Source organism: Sminthopsis crassicaudata, chromosome 2 (assembly GCF_048593235.1).
Source record: "Sminthopsis crassicaudata isolate SCR6 chromosome 2, ASM4859323v1, whole genome shotgun sequence".
In the NCBI taxonomy this organism is placed as follows: Eukaryota; Metazoa; Chordata; class Mammalia; order Dasyuromorphia; family Dasyuridae; genus Sminthopsis; species Sminthopsis crassicaudata.
The window spans coordinates 451,628,589-451,649,455 of NC_133618.1; the positions used below are offsets into that span (position 1 = coordinate 451,628,589).

The 20,867-nt window shown below is 38.3% G+C and overlaps 1 protein-coding gene across 2 annotated transcripts in view; it reads right to left on the reverse strand.

Moving 5' to 3' along the window:
* The window catches only part of TM9SF4 (transmembrane 9 superfamily member 4), a 57,021-nt gene that overhangs the window by 8,737 nt on the left and 27,417 nt on the right, over positions 1–20,867 (reverse strand). For both annotated transcript variants that reach the window (XM_074292764.1, XM_074292765.1), the window contains exons 3-13: positions 20,569–20,668; positions 13,615–13,783; positions 13,371–13,500; positions 11,830–11,953; positions 10,404–10,522; positions 10,191–10,302; positions 9,402–9,472; positions 9,103–9,235; positions 8,454–8,535; positions 8,264–8,339; positions 7,192–7,275 (exon numbers count right to left, since the gene is read on the reverse strand). In XM_074292764.1, the coding sequence (XP_074148865.1) occupies positions 7,192–7,275; positions 8,264–8,339; positions 8,454–8,535; positions 9,103–9,235; positions 9,402–9,472; positions 10,191–10,302; positions 10,404–10,522; positions 11,830–11,953; positions 13,371–13,500; positions 13,615–13,783; positions 20,569–20,668 (1,200 nt within the window). The remainder of the gene's footprint in view (positions 1–7,191; positions 7,276–8,263; positions 8,340–8,453; positions 8,536–9,102; positions 9,236–9,401; positions 9,473–10,190; positions 10,303–10,403; positions 10,523–11,829; positions 11,954–13,370; positions 13,501–13,614; positions 13,784–20,568; positions 20,669–20,867) is intronic.

The following is a 20,867-nucleotide window of genomic DNA, read 5'->3' on the forward strand; positions in this document are numbered from 1 at the left end:
GTCACCATTCTAGTTCAGACCCTCGTCTCACCTAAACTACTGGGAGAGCCTCTAGGCTTTGTCTAAGCACTGTTGTTCCTAAATGTTGATCATAGTGCTTAATATTTAGAGTTGAAATAATACCATATGATGATCAATTCTGATGGATGTGGCCCTCTTCAACGATGAGATGAACCAAATCAGTTCCATTAGAGCAGTAATGAACTGAACCAGCTACATCCAGCAAAAGAACTCTGGGAGATGATTATGAACCACTACATAGAATTCCCAATCCCTCTATTTTTGTCCGCCTGCATTTTTTATTTCCTTCACAGGCTAATTGTACACTATCTCAAAGTCTGGTTCTTTTTGTACAGCAAAATAACTGTATGGACATGTATACATATATTGTATTTAACTTATACTTTAACATACTTAACATGTATTGGTCAACCTGCCATCTGGGGGAAGGTGTGGGGGGAAGGAGGGGAAAAATTGGAACAAAAGGTTTTGCAATTGTCAATGCTGAAAAATTACCTATGCATATATCTCGTAAATAAAAAGCTATAATGGAAAAAATATATTTAGAGTTGATAAAATGGGCAATGGCAAAGCATTATATGTTAAGATGATACTGAACTGATAGCATAGTATGTGGAAATAAAAAGGACTTTCTTAGTGTATAAGTCTTAAAGTACTATAAGTGCTCAAAATGAGGTGAGGGAACATTAAGAGTCCCAATGAGGCAATTTTAACTCATCGTACCTCATAATTCTATATGCAACCATTTCTTCTTGATCAGTGACTTATTGGGATTGTGATATGTCTGTTTTCCTGCCAGAGGAAATCACCAACTGGAAAGGCACGTAGGAAATGCATACTTCTCTATCTTCTTGAGGAAAAGGCAAAAGGATTTGGTTTCTTTACAATCCAGATTATTTGGAAGAATGGAAAGTTCATTATATAAAATTCAGGAAATAATTTAACAAAGAAGTCCAGAAAATAAAAGATCCTAAGGAGGCAAAAGAATGTTAGAATGAGGGTGTGGAAGTTGTTGAATAGAAGAACATGATGTAAGGGAAGAAGAAGAATAGATATCTTTCACTTAGAGGGAAAGGAAGGAAAAGAAGGGAGAATCCCCTCTGCCACTCAAAGAATCCAAGTCAGTTAACTCACCCCATGAATCTGTTTATGCACCACTGCTATTCCACTGCCCAGTGAAGCTAAATAATAGATAGGCAGTATTTTTCTTTCTTTCTTCTTTTTTTTTTTTATTATAGATTTTTATTTACAAGACATATGCATAGGTAATTTTTCAGCATTGACAATTGCAAAACCTTTTGTTCCAACTTTTCCTGTCCTTCCCCCAACCCCTTCCCCCAGGTGGCAGATTGACCAATACATGTTAAATATGTTAAAATATAAGTTAAATACAATATATGTACCTAAGCTAGACATTCTTAACCTTCTATATATCATGGACCCATTTTGCAGTCTGGTAAAACATGTAAAGTTGATCTTTTTAAAAAAAAAAATTCATAATCGAAGAAAATGCTAAAATTTCACTTAAAGATTAATAAACATAAAGATGTAATATTCCCCCCCTCCTTTCCCCTCCCATCCAAGTAGATAAGATCCCTTGAAATCTACCTATGGTTAAAATGGTTAAAAAGTCCTGCCCTAAGCTGAAAGAATTTAGGAATATGATAAATGGCTTTTTATAAATTTTTTTATTTTTTTGCTGAGGCAATTGGGGTTAAGTGACTTGCCCAGGATCACACAGCTAGGAAGTGTTAAGTGTCAGAGGCCACATTTGAACCCGGGTCCTTCTGACTTTAGAGCTGGTGCTCTATCCACTGCGCCACCTAGCTGTCCCACTTTTAGCAATCTTTTAAGAAATTTTGTTGATAGCAAATAATTGCAAACAAATTTGATGTTCATCAATTGGGGAATGGCTAAATAAGCTGTGGTAATTCAATATAATGAAATATTTTGATCAATACAGAGAAGCATGAAGAGTTCTACATGAACTGATGCAGAATAAACTAAAGAGAAGCAAGAAAACAGTAGACTCAATGACTATAACGATGTAAAATAGAACAACCACACACACAAAATCAAAAATGAATATAACAAAACTATAAAGTTCAAGCAGGACTAGAATGAAAAGATAAAAAGGGACACTCCCAACTTAGCCTTTCATAGGAATGAGAGGTCTAGAAGTGTTATGTATGTTTTTGGACTTTTTCAACATATTAATCAGTTTGTGCTGATTTTTTGGAAGAAATTCTGGTAAACAAAAAAAAAATTCTGGAAGCTTGAAAATGGACAAGTGTATCAATTTTTTAAAAAAGATTAAGAATTATTTTATCAATTATTTTCAGATAAGACACTGATGATGGCAACATTTTATAGAATGGATTATTAAAGAGATGATTTGTGAACAGTTAGGAAGTAATCATTACTAGGAAGGAGCCATCATGTGTTCATTAAGAACAAGTTTGACAGGGTAAACCAGGGGAAAACTTAAGCAATATTTCAACAAGACAAAGTATCTCCTGGATAAAGTCCTTATGGACAGTGTGCTGGAGGTTACTACAATTACAACGGCTGCTCCAAAGAAAATTGGTTTATGGATTCACATCAATCTGACGAGAGGTCTCAAATGACTTACTATGCCACAGAGCTTTATTCCAAACTCTGTTCTGCTCAATATTTTTTATCAATAACACAATATTCTATCTGTAATTTTCCATTTTCTGTCCTCTATACCTAGAATGCCTTTCCTTTCTAACCTGTGCCTCTTAGACCCCCTAATTTCCTTCAGGCCAATCCAAATGCCACCTTCTATATAAATTAGCCTTTCAAAGTTTTCTCAACTCTGTCTCCCCCCTAGTTTCCATGTATCAATTGTATCAATCTACCCGTATACATACATATTTGTTTCTCCTAACTAGACTGGAAGTTTCTTGAGGGTAGATGCTATTTTATTGTCATCACCAATACTCAGCACTAAGTCTAGTACATAAGCATGTGAAAAATTCTTCCAGTGAATTCAACATACATAGTGGGGAATGACTGTGATACTAAACTACTTTAATACATAAGTATAATTTCAGAACCATGTCTTCCACATCCTCTCTGAAAAGATCATCTACAATACACACCTCCCCTTTTCTCTCATTTCCTCTTAACCCTTTACAGTCTGACTTCTTACCTTATCACTCCACTGAAAGTGCTTCCTCCAAAGTTACCAATGAAGTAGTACTTGTCAAATCCAATGGCCTTTTCTCAATGAAAGGATTCTCCATGACCTCTCTGTAGTTTCTGAACTTGATCATTCTTTCCTCCTTGATACACTCTCTTCTCTATAGTTTTTGGGGTACTACCTTCTCCTAGTTTTCTTCCACATTTGTTTGTTTCTTCATAAGTCTCATTTGCTGGATCTTCATCCATACCACACCCTCTAACCAGAAGTGCCTCTCATAGTTTTGTCCTAGGTTTTCTTCTCTTCTCCCTTCTATACTACTTTATTTAATAATCTCATCAGTTCCCACAGATTCAATTAGCAATGATATGCTGACAATTTTCAAATATCTCTATCTTGCCCTCATCTCTCTGACTACCTCCAATCTTTCAGCTCCAACTATCTTTCAAACATCGTAAACTAGATGTCTAGTAAATCTCTTAAACCCAACATGTCCAAAATTGAACTCATTTTTTGCCCCTTTAAACCATCTCCATCATTTATCTTCCCTGCTGATTGTAGAAAGCAATACCATTTTCACAATCCCTCAGTCTCTCACAATCAAGGAGTCATCGTAGCCACTTCACTATCTTTCCTGTGTTGTTGTTTTTTTTTTTTTTTGCTGAGGCAATTGGAGTTAAGTGACTTGCCCAGGGTCACACAGCTAGAATGTGTTGTGTCTGAGACAGATTTGAACTCAGGTCCTCCTGACTTCAGGGTGGTGCTCTATCCACTGTGCCACCTAGTTGCCCCCACTTCACTACCTTTCAAACCCACACTCCCTCCATCCAATTTGTTGCTAAGACCGATCAATTCTGCCTTTGTAATATTTTTTGAATATGCTCCTTTCTCTCCTTTGACACTGCCATTATTCTGGTGAAGGTCCTTATAATCTATCAATCATACCCATTATACCTTGAAACACATGAACAAAATATGATTTGAATACTTACTTACTGTCTCAAGAAGGGAATTTCCTTCAAGTTTTTAGACCCCATGGGTTACAGCTATGAGTTTTGTTATGATTTATTATTACTGCTAGAAGATCCACAAACAGGGAATTGAAATATTACTTTCCCCATCCCAAATCTCTCTCCATTCTAATCTATCCTTTATTCACCCAGCAAAGTGATTTTCCCTAAAATGCAAGTCTGACAATGTCACCTGCCTAATCAATAAATTCCCAGGACTCCCTATCACCTCCAAAATCAATACAAAATCCTGTCTGGTGCACAAAGCCCTTCAGAGACTAGCCTTCTATCTTTTCAGTGTTCTTACACCTTATTTTCCCTCATATACTCTTCAATCTTGTAACATCATCTTCTGGGCTGTTTTATGAACAAAATATTCTATTTGTAGACTCCAGGCACTCTCTCATGCAGGGGAATACTTGCCCTCCTCATCTCCATCTACTGACTTCCCTGGATTCCTTTAAACCCAACTAAAATACTATCTTGTACTGGAAACCTTTTCCAATCTCTTTTCAGAATCTCATGCCTTCCTTCTCTTAATTTTCTTTTTATCGTGTATATAGTTCATCTGTACACTGGTGGTTTTTTGTTGTCTCCCCATTAGACTGTGAGATTGTTGAGAACAGGAACTGTCTTTTGCCTCTTTTTGTTTCCCTAGTGCTTAGCATAGTGCCTGGCACAGAGTAGGCACTTAATGTTTACTGAATGACGGACTTAGAAAAAAAGGCAATAGTCCTATCTCCTGGTCAAACCATATTTAGAGCACTGTGTTTAAGTCTGGGCACCATATTTTAAGTAATACATTAACTGAGTAAGCAACAAAGATGGCAAAGGGGCTTTGAAAGCATGTACTAGGAGAATTTGCTGAAGAACTGGTCAGGGGGTAAGGTGAAGAAGGGGCTTAGCTTGGAGAAGAGAAACTCCTAAGAATCTGAAAGATTATCATGTGGCAGGGAATTAAATTTCTTCTGTTTAATCCAAAAGGGCAAAACCAATATTTAGAGATGTTTGGGGTTGGGCATGGTGTTGTACACCTATAATCACAGCTCATGGGGAAGGTTAGGTTATTGGATCTCTTGGGCTCAGAAGTTCTGAGCTTCAGTGTATTATGTTGACTGAGTGTCTTCATTAAGTCTAGCATAAGTACGGTGAGCCTCCAAGAGTGGGAGGCAATCTGGTCAGTTAAATAAACAGAACATGACAAAGTCCTCATGTCAAATCATAGTGGGATTTCATCCATAAGTAAGGCCCTATCAGCCTGGTGACGTAGGATAACCTAATCTTTAAAAAAAGAAAAAAGAAATGAGTGGGAAGGAGAACGTATGGAAAAACTTTATAACAAATGGAGCTTTAAAAAAATGGAGTAAGATTTTTTTTATTGAGATGAATTCCCCATCTCTGGAGGTCTTAAAAGAGAGCTGAAGACCAGTGGTTGGGATTTTTGGACAGGGGACTCTTAGTTCAAGTAAAAGTTGGGCTCCTACACTCTCTTTAGTCTCTTCCAGTTCTAGGATTCTATGCTTGGATAACAAATAGTTCAACAAAGAGTCTTGAGCATCAGAATGGGAAGACATGAGAGGTGAAAGTTTTTTAGCCGTGAAACAGTTGGGCAAGACTGGACAGTTAGTTCAGAGGTAAAGATAGTAATGGTCTCATCAGGGAAGCAGATAAGTCCAGAAAAAATAAATTTCTAGTTAGTGAAAATTTGTTAAGGAAAGCAACCAAAGCATTATCCCTTGACCTTTTCACACACAGTTTGGCAGAAAACAGCAAAGAAGGAAGAGGTCCAAGGAGAGGAAAAAGAACAATTCCATCAAGGGTAAGAAGGGAAACATTAATTCATCCATTCATCTAGTTAGCATTAGCTAAGTAAAAGAGACCAACTTAAAAATGGAGATAGTGAGAGCTGAACAACAAATTACACCCAGAAATTCCCCAACTACAGACCCAAGGTGTCCTGTTTCTTGATATCAACTTCAATAAAATGGTTTGCCTAGCTTCTGAGAAGGAATATTTCCTTGGCACATTGGTACAGTGTGGAAGAGATTTCTAGTCTGAACTAAGAATCCTTACCTAAAACCTTTAAAGGACATCTTCATGACACTTTTGCATAGGAGTGGTACAAGATTTCCCAGGCTTGCCAAGACCATGCCCTGGAACTTGCAGTAATAATCCCTTAGGTTCTACAATGGATGACATACATAGTGGGCAGAAGCTTGAAGGAAAGTCCCTTCTTGAAACAGTACAGATTAATTCAAATAAGCCTCTGCTTTGTTCATGAGTTCCAAGGAAAGAGAAGTTGCCCATTCAATTTTGTAACCTGCAGAAACTTCTAAGTAGTTTCCATTTGGAAAGCCTGTGGGTAGTTTATTTTTTAAATAGCATGCTTCAGTCTGTATTCAATCAATATCAGTTCTTACTCTGGAAGCATATAAATGCTTTTTCATTAGTCCTTTGGAATTATCTCAGTTCATTGTATTGCTAAGAATAACTAAGTCATTCATAGTTCTTCATCAAACAATAAATTACTGTGTACAATATTCACTTTATTCTGTTCACTTCACTATGCATCATTTCATGTTTTTCCAAGTTTTTTCAGAAATACTTTGCTTGTCATTCCTTATAGCACAATAATATTCCAAATACAATCAAATACCAAAGCTTGTTTAGCTATTTCCCAACTGATGGATATTCTCTTTGATTTCCAATTCTTACCCACTACAACAAGAGTTGTTATAAATATTTTTATACAAATAGATCCTTCCCCCCTTTATAAAGCCTGTTTTTTTTCCTTTTTTTTTTTAAGTAAATTATATAAAAGATATTTAGGAGCAATTTCGTAGGACAAAAGTAGGCAGGGCTAAGGAAATCCTGCTTACTACAGAGTGCTCCCTATCAGGAATAAGACCCCATTGACCCTAAACAGAAAAGCAACAGCAATCACCACAGGAAAACAGATTTGACCAAGGAGTTGGGGACTTAGGGAACACTTACCGCTCCTGATGAATGCTTCCCCCAGATGAAACAGTTCAGAACAAAGCAGATGCCAAAGACCACCCCAGGATACAGCATTGCCGTCTGCGGACAAGAGTGATTCAAGTTGACTAGAGGGACCTGACAACACGCAGACACTATCTACCTGTCCTAATCAGAGCTCCCTTTGCTGAGTGTCTATCTGACCCAAGAGTGTTCTCCCTCAACAGGTAGAACAAGCCCATAAGGACCCATTCTATGGTCAATGCTACAGCCTAAATAGAAAACAGATTTAGTGCATTTAGTGCACTGCAAATTTCTCAAGTTAATCATAGGTAGTTACAGCCTCCAGTTGCCTAAAGTCCTTCCTAGTTAGGAGCAAGGTACTCCTGGCAGTTGTACATGAATGATTTTCAGGTCACTGATGACCACAGTGTTTTGCTGCTTTGATGGACTGTTTCAAGTCTAATATCTTATGAATCTGCAAAACTGTTAATTTGAAGAGCCAATGCCATTTCCCACAAGGTTTAATTTTCTTTTGAGACAAGAGTCAAGAAGATACTGCATCATTCTTTGAGATATTATTTCTAATAGTTAATAGTAACAAAATATTTTTCTGTTCAAAGCCTGTATTTATTTTCCCTTCCTCACCAGTTCTGAGAGGGACAAAGGGCCACATATGTTCTCAGTTGATAAGAAAAAAAAAAAAAAAGCCCTAAAATACAAAGGGATTATTTTTATTTAATAAAGCAATTTCCCTTCTCTTCTTTCTCCCAGCCATTAGTTTTCATTGTTGTTCTGAGCAGGAATCTGTAGAGGTTTTATGGCAAAGATTATTAGGAAAGAATCCTTCTAAATTTCTACAGCTCTACACTTTGCCATTATACTGACCCACAATTCTTTACCAGGATTTTCTGTCTGTTTTCTGACTTATTACAAGTCTTCAAAATCTGACCCTCCAGCAAACTTTCTTCCCAGGTCTATCTTTCCCCTAATATCTATCACAGTCCCAAATAAATGAATAAAAAACATTCAGGCCTGCTGAGGAAAATCTCTGCTTCTATCATAATACTGGATAAAGAGAGCTACTCACACAGAAGGCTCCTTTTTTCCATCGATGACCCTTCAGGGTCCGGTACAGTCGGCCAGCTGAAAATCCACCAAAAACCCTGTGGGAGAACATTGGGAATTATTCTACTTAGGGGAAGGACTATTTAGAAAAATAATGAACATAAAGATTTCCTCCTGACCCACCCTTCCCAAATAATGAATACATAACCTACCCCATGAACATGAAAAGGAAACAAGCTGTGGTCATTAGAGCACCCCGACTGGAGGGAGACAGCATTCCCAGCATAGCAACAACTGGGGAGGGAGAAGGCAGAAATGATGAAGCAGACATACTTCACACCTGTTTTTTTGCAATCTTACAACTCCTTTGACTCATTCTTTTCTCAAGATGGGAAAATCCCCTGTTTATAGCAGGTGGAAATATGGATGCTAACTACATCTTTGCAGTAGCTCTGTTTTGGAAGCTTTATTAGTCATGGAAAACAATCTCTAAGCTTCAAGTAAAAGAGAAACACACACACACACACACATACACACACACGCACATACACACATGCACACACAGAAAAAGAGACAGAGAGAGGGAGACTGGGATTCCCAGAGAATATGCTATGATCACTGATTAGTAAAAGAAACATGTGAGACTAGTGTGGACAGCTTCTTCAAAGACGGCACTTGTCTGTTAGGGACCTAGAACCTCAAGAAGTGGTGACCCTCTTGAGCACCTGCTCTTACCTTTCTCTCTAAAGTGCACCCTGGGCAAAAGAGAGTGACTAATACACTGAATAAGCTATTCTGGCACAGAAAATGACTTGAGCATCAGGACAACCATTATCCTTCCAGTCCCAAGGTATTACTCACAGATGACAATCAGAATCATACAGAAGAGTTGAATTCCAGAGCCTAGCAAGGAGCTGAGAATCATGGGATACTGGGGGGGCCTGAAGACATCACCATGTACCAGTTTCCAGCCAGATTCCTCCATGGTGTCCTCCTATAGCAAAAATCCACAGAGATGGTATTGTAAGTCTATAGTACAATGATTACCATGTAAGAGAGTTCCTTACATCCTTAGCTCAGATTCAATCACATCTAAACCCCTTCTCCCTTCCCTGATGCTAGGAGGTACCCTCTCCCATTCCCCACCAAGGCCATCATACAATGTCGTCCTCCTTGTTATAGTTGGCAATGTCCTTTCGGAGAGTCCGGATGATGATCATACTGAGGATACCTGAAAGATGCACACAGGTGGATCTATCAGCTCCATTATGTGCTTCTCTTTCCACCGCCTGTCAGTGTTTCACTGAGTACTGATGGGGTTTCTTCTGTTAGATGGACTATTAGGTGTAGAGGATCAGGGATTCCCCCATCAGAAGACACATCAGAAGGGATCTCTAGTCAATCTGTATCTGAGCAGAGATCACCTCTTTGACATTCTCAACATGGAGTAACTCATCTATTGCCTGTAGAGCTCCAGTAATGGGAAAACCCATTATCCCATCTGAGGCCACCTAAGGCCCTTTTGGATAGCTCTAATTACTCAAAAATTTATTTTTACATTAAAAATAAAAATCAGCTTCTCTGCACTTTCTAAGATTTGTGCTTGTTCTGCTTTCTGGGACCAAGCAGAATAAATTTGATCATTCTTTTGCAGGATAACCTATCAAATACTTAAAAGACAAGAGACAGAGAATTAAGAACCTTAAAGTTCAATGCAGACCACTCAGCTCTGTCCTTAGGACAGGACATATGGTGGCCCACTCTCCACTTGTGAGAAAGGTTATGTATGAGATGATAGATAAAAGGTAGCACAGGATGACTTTACTCTTGTGGGCTATTATTCTCACCCTCCAAAGGCCCTACACCTCCCAGTCAATGCTCTTGCCCCAGTCTGTAAATGGGGAGAGGAATGATCCACAGACCTCTTCCACAATCAACACCTCTCTCACCTGAGAGGAAGAAGACCACCACAACAGAATTAATGATGGAAAACCAGTGGATCTGCACATCACTCATTGTCAGATAGGTATCCCAGCGAGAGGCCCATTTAATATCACTCTCCTGGGAGGGGAAACAGACAGCAGGGTCAGGGCTCTTTCAGTGGAAATCCTTGAAAAAAACCAATCATTTTTCCAGCCCAAGGACCCCAGCTCCTGCCTCACCTCCCAGTGCACAGAGTAGGTGAACAATAGCTGGTTCTCCTTGGTGGGATCAATTTCTTGTGGGGCAGAGCCTGCAGCATCAGGCAGTGTACACGAGTTCTTCTCATCCACCTTGAGGTCTGTGGGAGATACAAACTTGGTCTGTCCCTGACAAAATATCCAAGCTCCGAGAAAGGCTGATATATTAGTTTCTTGATGCTGAGACTCTCTCCCTTTTACCCTACAAAAGATGAAACTGGACTCTAGCATCCTGGCCTGGTGAATTAGGGAGAGTATTCAACTTGCTAACTAAAGGAGAGATTAAGCTCACTCATCTCCCAAAAGGTTCCACAGCTAGGAGAAGAGAATGTCTATCTGAATGAGACTAAATATCATGAGAAGCTGACTGAAGGAATATGGAGATTTTTAGAAAGAGGACTAGGATTCTTACAATTTTAACAGGACAACTTAGCTAAATTCTCACCTCCCTGATATGATGCCTAGTCAGGGCATAAGAGCAACACATTCACCATTCCATAGCACTTTTAAGGTTTACAAAATACAATTATCTCCCATCTTACACATGAGGAAACTGAGACTCATAGAGAAGTCCCAAAACTAGAGAGCATTTGAACTGACATTTGAACCCAGGTTTCCTGACTCCAAGGCAAGGACTCCTTTCAGTACATTACATTCTGAAGGAGGCTACAAGGTCCAAATGTGACATGCCTCCCAAAATAAAAGTGAAGCAAGGGCCTCCAAAATGGAAGCTAAAAATAACCAAAATTAAAAGGATAAGATCAGCCTCTTACAGAAGTCAACCATCCTAAGATTTTCAGTGTATTCCTAAAGAGACCCAGGCATGGCCCATTACACAAAGCAATCTAAATATAATTCATATATACAAAACTACTCATTTTTAGGGTAGCACTTTACTTACATCATCTCATTTAATCCTCAATAACTGTGAAGGAGTAAGGCATTGTATTATCCATATTTCACAGCAGGGAACACTGAAGCTCAGAGATTGCCAAGGTCAGAGAAACCCAAGGCTTATAACTCAATGCCCCGTGCTCTACTTTAACACACTGTAAGGTGTTACACACATTGTTTACCAGTAAAACACCAGTGTTTTACACAGTCAGTGTGTTTTCTCTCATTCTTTAGGGACTGACCTACCTCAGTCTACTTAGTAGGTAACAATACAGTATACGATGAAAGGGTATTTGACTTGGGAGAAATCAGACCTGGCTTCTGCTCTGGATGGATCTCTTTGGCCCAAGAAACAAACTTCTAAGAAGCAAGTGCTCTTTGGCCAGAATCTGGCCTTTCCCAGTTTTATGGAAGAAGCGAGAGCTCAAGCTCTTACCTATCTCTGCATCTAGAAGCACTCTGGCTGCGGAATTCCAGCCTAGTCCTTCCCCTCTGACCACAGCCCCCCACTCACCCTCCAGTCTGATGCTCTGGGGAATCACCTCAAAGCGGACGACACGATAATTGTGTTCCTGATCTTCTTCTACATCCTCTCTGTGATAGTAAAGGATGAACGAGAGATGGTTATGTAGATAAATCTGAAACAGAAAGAAAAGGAAAAATAATTATACATATCAATGGTTAGATGAATGGCTGTATAGAGAAGTAGAGTTGGTCTCAAAGCCAAGAAGACCTGGGTTCAAGTCTTGCCTCTTATAAGTACTTCCTCTATGGTCTTGGGCAAATCACTCAGTGTCATAGCTTTCTAGGCAGTTCTCTAAGACTATAAATTATATAGAGGAATTCCCTCACTGCACCACTGGAATCCCAAGCTCAGTCCCTCCACCTATCTAAGTTTTCTGTTAACATCCTTTTTAAGGAGAAAAGGACCAATCCAGGGGTCTAGAGAACAACATACTGGGAAGAGCACAAGTCACTAGGAAGTACTACCAGGTGAAAAAGGCATGTACAGGCTTAGCAACACACTGTATCTATCACTTCAGTTTCAGCCTATTGTTGGAATTCAGGGAGGCTTCATCTTCAGAAGACCACCTGCGGTTCTGATTTGCATGCTGAGGAAATAATGGATTCATGTATGGAAAGTCAAATGAGATACCTGAAGAAGTTATCAGTTGATGAGAAGACTGACAGAATGACCAGTTAAAAAACAAAAACATTTTAACTGATCTTCCTGACTCCAAGCCCTCTCCATCCTTCAATGTAGTCCAGCTACATTGCCCTTCCTAGAATGCCTCCTGGAAGATGTCTTTCTCCTCCTTCAAAAACCTGCAATGATCCTCATTCTTTTTGGAAAAATTTCAAAGTCCTTCACCAGGCTTTCAGGAATCTATCTCCTTAATGTCGTCCTGTTTCTCTTTCCAAGCTTTCCCCATCTTACCTGAACTCCAGCTAGATGGATATGCTTCGCCATGCCCCAATACAGAGTTCTTCTTCCAGAACTGAATTCCTTCCTTCTTGTCACTGCACTCCAGCTCATCTTTCCAAGTCTAACCTAATCCAATTCCACAACCTATCCCCTGATTACAGTGTGCTCTTCCACCTCTGACTCATAAAAGTGACCCCTTAGCTAGACTGAGTGGTCCTTAATGAATGGACAGGATCTTGTAATTCTTTGTATCTCCTTAGGCTCCTATCAATGTTATGCACACAGCAGACTTTCAATAAGTCAAATCCAATTATAATAGTTAACTATTTAGGTTGCATAGTTATGGGTAAAGGAGAGAACCTTGGGCTGTGAACTAGAAGCCCAAGATTTGAGTACCAATTTCACTATTTACTAGGTATTGGAGAACCCTCTCTCTGGGACTCAGTTTCTTCTCCTACAAAATGGAGTTGCTGGACTAGATGGTCTCTTCTACTCTGTGCAGATGGTTCCTCATTAAATTTTCTGTGCTATGGATTTAGTCTTTAACATCAAACTTTCCTGATCCCTAGCTGGCATCCTATGAATATAAACCGTGGAAAGAAATTCCTGAGCATTTGGAACCTGTTTACCTTTGTAGCATCCGAGAAGCCTAGCCTGTAGCCATGTTCAAACTGCACTTCCTTCTCCTTTTTTTTGCCCTCATCATCACGGTTTGAGTACAGCTCCAGCCGAGTAGCCACAGGTAAGTTATCTGCAATGCTGAAATGCCAAATCCCCAGTCAATCCCTCCAGGTTTGCCCCAACTGGAAAGCAATCCTCTTGGGCAAGGAGAAAAAGAAGGAAGAAGAGGAGGAGAAAAGAAAAGTCACTCACAGGTGGACATAATAATCCTCATTGATGCGTTCAGCCACAAGTTTGCTCTGCTCAACTGTCAGCACCACCGGCTTTCGGAGCTGGTAACACAGAACCTCACATTTCTTCTCGCTATTCATTAACACCTGGAAAGGGGTGTTAACAATCCGATCCCCTCTCAGCACCTCTCCTGACACATGAAAGAGACACAGAAAGAAGAAGTCCATCACAGAGTACCTGTTTGGTCTCAACAGAGGCTCAACTCTTCTCTATCCCCTAAGGACAATGTGAATTTGTAATAACAGATAAATGTAACATATAAATGCTTTATAGAGAGATTATTTTCTATATTTACAATTCTGCCTCTGAGGCAGGTCCAACACTTTTTCCTATTGTTTACTTAAGCTTCTTCCTTTAAGAAGGAAAGACGACAGGGGAAAAGTGAGAAAAGTTTATCAATACAAACATCACTTTTTGAAATACAGAAAATATACCTAAAACAAGAACAACAATATAGTGGGGCACTTTGTCTTTTTGACATGGGGCATCATTGTGCCTTATCACTTTTTTTTCTGTTGCAAGCTGATGATTATGCTACATGAGCAATAATAAACTATGAAGACTGACTATATGAGAATAGAATTTATTGTTCTGATTAAATAAAAATGATAAAATTCATTTCAGTATATTTAATGATGATCATAATACAAAATATGTTTCATAATAGAGCAGATAACTCCTAAGTGGATAGACACATTAGTGATCAATTGATTCTGTAACACTTACATACATGGTAAACAGACTTTTTGTACACCCCAAGCAAACATTTTTCTTCTTCTTCTTTTTTTTTTCTGAGGCAATTGGGGTTAAATGATTTGCCCAGCTAGGAAGTGTGAAGTTTCTGAGGCCAGATTTGAATTCAGGTCCTCCTTACTTCAGGGTGCTCTATTCACTGTACCAACTATCTATCAAAGCAAGCATTTCTTAAGCAACTAGGGAAAAGGAAAGTAGAAGCTTCTTTGAGGTCTCATACAAGATCTCTGGAGACATTAGTCAGGAAGACTTACATATAGGTTTTCCTACTTCTGTGGCGGAAGGGAAAAAGTTAATAGGAAACTGGAAATAAAGAGACCCAAAGGGAATTTGGGACTCTCAAGCCTTTTTCCTTGCCAAGGAAATTAGGAAAAATTAGCCAGAGAAACAACCATCCCCCTTTCCCTTCTTAGTTTCTTCTTAATTTGAGGATGAGGACATCCTATTTTCTGTCTTTTAGTCAATCCTGTTGAATGCTGACACATCTAGTTGACCTCAAGAAACTAGTATTTGCCCCACCTTAGATTCCAATATCTGGACGTGGTAGTGCCTGGTGACCAAAGGTTCCAAAAACACTAGATCATGGCTGCTCTCTTTTTGAGAAGGAGGCTAAGTACGTGAATCCCCCAGAGTTGCAAAACCTGATTCTATTATACTCAGTTCCTTTGTTCTTTCCCGCCTCCCATGTAGGAGGAAATAGGAGACAACAAATGCCCCTCCTTTCTCCCAAGTCAAACATATTCTACTTAAAAGCCCACCATTTAAAGAGACTCATTTCAGTTAACAAGTAAACAACAGCAGATGATAAGGGAGGCAATCTCCACCTTAGTGTGAATTTATTTAATAACATTGGTTGCCAGCTGAAAAGCATTGTGATTGGTCAATAGAATCTTAAGTGTTAAAAAGCACTTTGGATTCCCTGGTCAAACCTCAATAGCTAATACAGGAATCTTCTCAGTAAAATAAAAACAATAATAATCCTCTCTATAATCACAAAGTAGACGTCCAGGCTCTCTTGAGGTTGCAGGGGCTACTGTTAGTTACTTCTTCCTTATGTTTTGTTTTGGTTTTTGGTTTTTTTTGGTGCTGAGATAATTGGGGTTAAATGACTTGCCCAGGGTCACACTGCTAGGAAGTGAGACCATATTTGAACCCAGGTCCTCCTGACTTCAGTGCCGGTGCTCTATCCACTATGCCACCTAGCTGCCCTATTCTTCCTTATGTTTTAATTGATACAGTTTATTATGGCACATTAACCACTTCCCCATAAATTTTCCCCATATACATTTCTAGCAAAAATTTTCTAATATAGTCATCATACTGATTCTGAAGAGTTGATTATTTTAACATTAGTCACAATATTGGGCTTGAAATCTGTTGCCTTTTAGTTGAAATATGTTGCTTCTTCACTTAACAATACTGCAATCATTATGTATACAGTTCTTTTGGTGCTGCTTTCATCACCTGCATCAATTTATATATACTTTCTCACATTTTTCTGAATTCTCCAAATATTGTACTTAAAGGAACAATAATAATCCATTATTTTCTTGTTTCACAATTTGTTCAGTCTTTTCATAATCAATGGGAACTTACTGTGTTTTCAGTTTTTTGTTCCCATAATAAGTATTACTAAGAATACTGAGACACATAGAGGAATTAACAACTTCTTTAGGGTATGATACCCACTAGTAAAAATTATAGGGCAGGTAGGGGGCACAGTGGATGAGGACTAGGCCTATCTTCCTGTTCAAATCCATCCTCAGACACTAGCTGTATGACTTTAAGCAAGTCACTTAACCCTGTTTGCCTCAGTTTCATCATCTATCAAATGAGCTGGAGAAAGAAATGACAAATCCCTCTAGTATCTTTGCCAAGAAAACCCTAAATGGGGTCACAAAGAATCAGGTACTGAAATAACAAAAACAATAACAGTAAGATGGACAGATAAAAGAGTATGATGTACTTATAACTTTTTTCACAATTCCAAACTGTTAGAGGGAACACCCAGGTCAATTCACAAATCTGTCAGCAGGTAATTAGCATGTCTATTCAACACTGACTATTTCTCTTTTACCATTCTTCTTTTACTATCTTTGCCTGTATGATGGGTCTGAGAGACAACTCAGAAGTGTTTTAATTTGCATTTCTTTGATTGTTAATAATTTTGGATATTGTAAAATATGATTTTGATAGTATGTAGTCTTTTCTTGAAAATTTACCCAAAGTTACAATATATGAATGTAATAAAATATTACTTATATGAAACGATGTGCAGCCTGATTTCAAAGTCTGGAAAAACACAAACTGATGCAAAGTGAGGTAACTAAAACCAAGAGAACATTGTACACAGCAACAAGATGATTATGTGATGATCAACTCTGATGGACTTAGCTCTTTTCAATAATAAGGTGATTTAAGGGAATTCTAATAGCAATAATTCTTTTTTTTTTTTTAATTTTTTTATTATATATATACATATATATATATATATATATATATATATATTATAATATTATCCCTTGTATTCATTTTTTCAAATTACCCCCCCTCCCTCTATTCCCTCCCCCCGATGACAGGCAATCCCATACATTTTACATGTGTTACAATATAGTCTAGGTACAATACATGTGTGTGAATATCATTTTCTTGTTACACAATAAACATTAGAATCCAAAGGTACATGCTAATAGCAATAATTCTAATGGAATATGTCATACTCATTTAGAGAGAAGCCTATGAAGACTGAATTTGGATCAAAGAATAGTATTTTTACCTTTTTTGTTTTTCCCTCATTTTTTCCTCTTTTCATCTTTCATGTGGAAATATGTTTAGAAGAATTGTACATGTTTAATCTATATTAAATTATTTGCTGTCCAGGGGAAGGGGAAGGAAAGGAAAGAAGGAGAAAAATTTGGAACATAAGGGTGAATGGTTAAAAACTATCTTTGGGGGGCAGCTAGGTGGCGAAGTGGATAGAGCACCAGCCCTGAATTCAGGAGGACCCGAGTTCAAATCTGGTCTCAGACACTTAACACTTCCTAGCTATGTGACCCTGGGCAAGTCACTTAACCCCAGCCTCAGGGAAAAAAAAAAAACAAAAAACAAAAAAAAAAACTATCTTTGCATGTATTTGTTGGGGAAAAAAAGCTATTATTACTAAAAACAATAATAATGACTTATTTATAAACTTTAAACACTTAAGCTACTTAGGAATGGATGCTTACTCTTAAAGATTTCTGTTAATCCCACATAGATTTTGGATGTCTGTTGTTTATAAAAAATGTTGAATGAAAAATATTTTTTCTTCTTCTTCTTGTTGCACTTTTGTTCATCCAAAAGCCTTTTAATTAATATACGCGAAATGATCCACTTTGACTTTTATTATCTCAAAAATCTTTAATCTAGTTATACATATTTCCCTGATCATAACTGTGAAAGATAGTACCTTTTGCCCTATTCTATTTTTCTCCACACATCCCTCTTTATATTTAAATTTGTGTTCATTTAGAATTCATCATGAGATTAGTCCAAATATGACTCCCTCTAACTTCTACCCAATGGCTCTTATTCTCTCTTTTGGAGACACACAAAATATGAAAAATCCCTATTCCACACAGCAGCCCTTCAAACATTTGTAGATTATTATCATGTCCTCTGGAGTCCTCTCTTATACAGTTACCTCACTCATTCTGCTTATAACATAATTTTTAGAGCTCTACCTCCCCCTTCTTGGGAAATCTCCACTATGTCAAGGTCCCTCTTAAAATGTGAACCAGGGATGAATATAATACTTTAAATGTGATGTGATGTGATCAGGGCAGGGTATGTAGAGACTATCACCTCTCTCTTACAGATATTATATCCCATTGATGATCCACTGTAGTTAACCAAAATGCCCAGATTTTTTTTTTAAACAGGAACTGATGGACGCTGTCATATCTAATTTATCTCATACTTTTTTAAACCTTAGTATTAGACTTAATAACATTAATTATCCCTATTAAATTAGTTAAGCTAGTTTATTTATTTATCTTGGAGGCTTTTTGGAATCCCAATTCTGTCACCAAAACCATATTAGTTTTGTTTCACTTGCTAATTCATCAGCACTGATATTATGTCTCCTTGAAAACTGCAGATGAAATGTGGAACCCATCATGGTCCCAGACAGAAACTTTAGCTACTATTCAAGGCCTTTCTCCAAGTTCAACTCAACAAATATTTATCAGATGCTAACTAGGTAGAAACCATTGTATCCAGAATGGGGGATATGGGAGCAAAATGAGAGAGGCAGCAGGGTGTAGAGGACATAGTGCTAGACTTGAATTGAAGACTTTGTTTTTTAACCTGGAGATTATGGGTCACCTAATTTTTTAAGCCTCAGTTTTCTATTTGTAAAGTAAGGTCCATAATATCTATAGGGCCTACTTACAGAGTTGTAAGGCTCAAATGAGATAATATATGCAAAACATTCTGCAAACCTTAAAATAATTATATGTCAGTTGTTATCAATAAAAAGATAAAAATTATATAATCACAGTCCTCAAGAAGCTCATACTCTCACATGAGGAGGAAGTAGTGCAAGAGGAAGAGATAACAAGTGCTCCTCTGATGAAGGTAGAATGTCACAGCATTAGAAGAGAGCCAGGAGGGGACCTAAATAAAGCACCTTCTTCTGGAAGTGTAGGGGAGAGAGTGGGAGTGGAGTGTTTTGGGCAGCAGATGATATCTGAGTGAAATCTCTTAAGGGAAGTGAAGGACTAGGTTCTAAGTATGGCTATGGAATGAGATAAGAGTATCCTTCAACAAAGATGGGAAAAAAGAAAAAGAAAGAAGGCTAGAGAGTAGTTCAGTCTGATTGGCACACAAAATAGATGGCTAGGTAGATGGGCTAGAGCAGTGGTCCTCAAACTTTTTAACTGTCCCTCAGTTCACTGTCCCTCAGACTGTTGGAGGGCTGGACTATAGTAAAAACAAAAACTCACACTCTGTCTCCGCCCCTCAGTTATTTGCCATAACCCGGTGGGCTTCAAAAATGTCTTCAGCGGGCCGCATCTGGCCCATGGGCCATAGTTTGAGAACCCCTTGGCTAGAGCCTAACTTTTCCTACAATTACAAAATATTAAAAAGAAAAAAAAAACAGTTCACAGATCCGCCAGTGTTGAATTAGTGTGTCTGTCCAGTACCTCTTAAAGAGGGCCTAGACAAAAAAAAAAAAAGTTATTCAAGCTGATGTAAGGAGGTCATTAATGCAGCTTCTGCAAAGTAATGGGGCCACATGACAGACCACAAAGAATTTAGGAATGGTTGGCAAGAAAGAGGCAAAACTGCACACAGACTAATGTAAGAGTTTGGTGATAAAGGGTAGGAAAAAAGTGGAACAGATGATGAGATCAAGGAAAAGTTTATTTTTATGAAAGAGAGCCCAGAATGTTTATAGGCTCAGGGGAAGAAGATGAGAGAAAAACTGAAGTTGCATGAAAAATGGAGTTAGTTCACAGAGAACATGGGATAGAGAGATATATGTGGAAAGGACAGCTTTAACAAAAAAAAAGGGGGGGGGGAATCAGTGAAGATACTGTAATGAAAAGAAGGATAAATAAAAATGAAAAAAATTCAAACTGGATGGTCTCAATTTTCTTAATAAAGTAGGAGGCAAAGTAAATCTTCAATTAGGGAGAGGGAACAGAGAAGGCAAAGGCAATCCTGGAATATGAGACACTTTGAAAGAGGTCAGGCTTGGGAAGGATAGAGGTTTTGTCCATCCAGAGGATGACAAATTGATTACAAAAGACAAACTCTTTTCAGTCTACCAGTTCCCATCTCCACCTTCTCTTAATTTTACTCCTGAAGTGGGAAGGGAACAGAAGGTTAGTAAGGAAGATATTTAAAACAGATTCAGGGAGCTACCTATTTAGTGATCAGTATACCAACTTTTACTGGGACAAGAGTAGATGTGGGCAGCCAAGACACATGCAGAGGCACATTGTATTATTTCTAGTTCCAACTTTGTTCACTGTTAGATTTGGGATAATTATTCTTTCAGTCTGAAGACCAGCATCTGACTGAGAGACCCAGAAATAGCCAAAGAGAAAAGACTTGAGAGAAAGCAACTCTTAATGCCTCATTGGATCATGCTATCAGGAGGAAGGAAGGGCTTACCAAGATTCTCTGCCTTATATGTTATCTTCTTGGGCTGGCAGAAGGGCAGTGAGTAATATTCATAGGGTAACTGAGTTCGAGAGCTGGTCAGCTTCACAGCCTGGAGAGAAGAAAATAGAAAGGGCATCATCCTAAAATCAGACAAACCAATAGGATTTGCAGTACTCTTCCTCTTAGATAAAGATTTTCAATATTTTCTAACCCCTGGCACATTCTCAACTAAACTTTTCCAAGGGGAGAATGATAGCAAATATCCACTTTACAAAAATCAAATGTGAAATTCAGACTTTAGTCCTTGA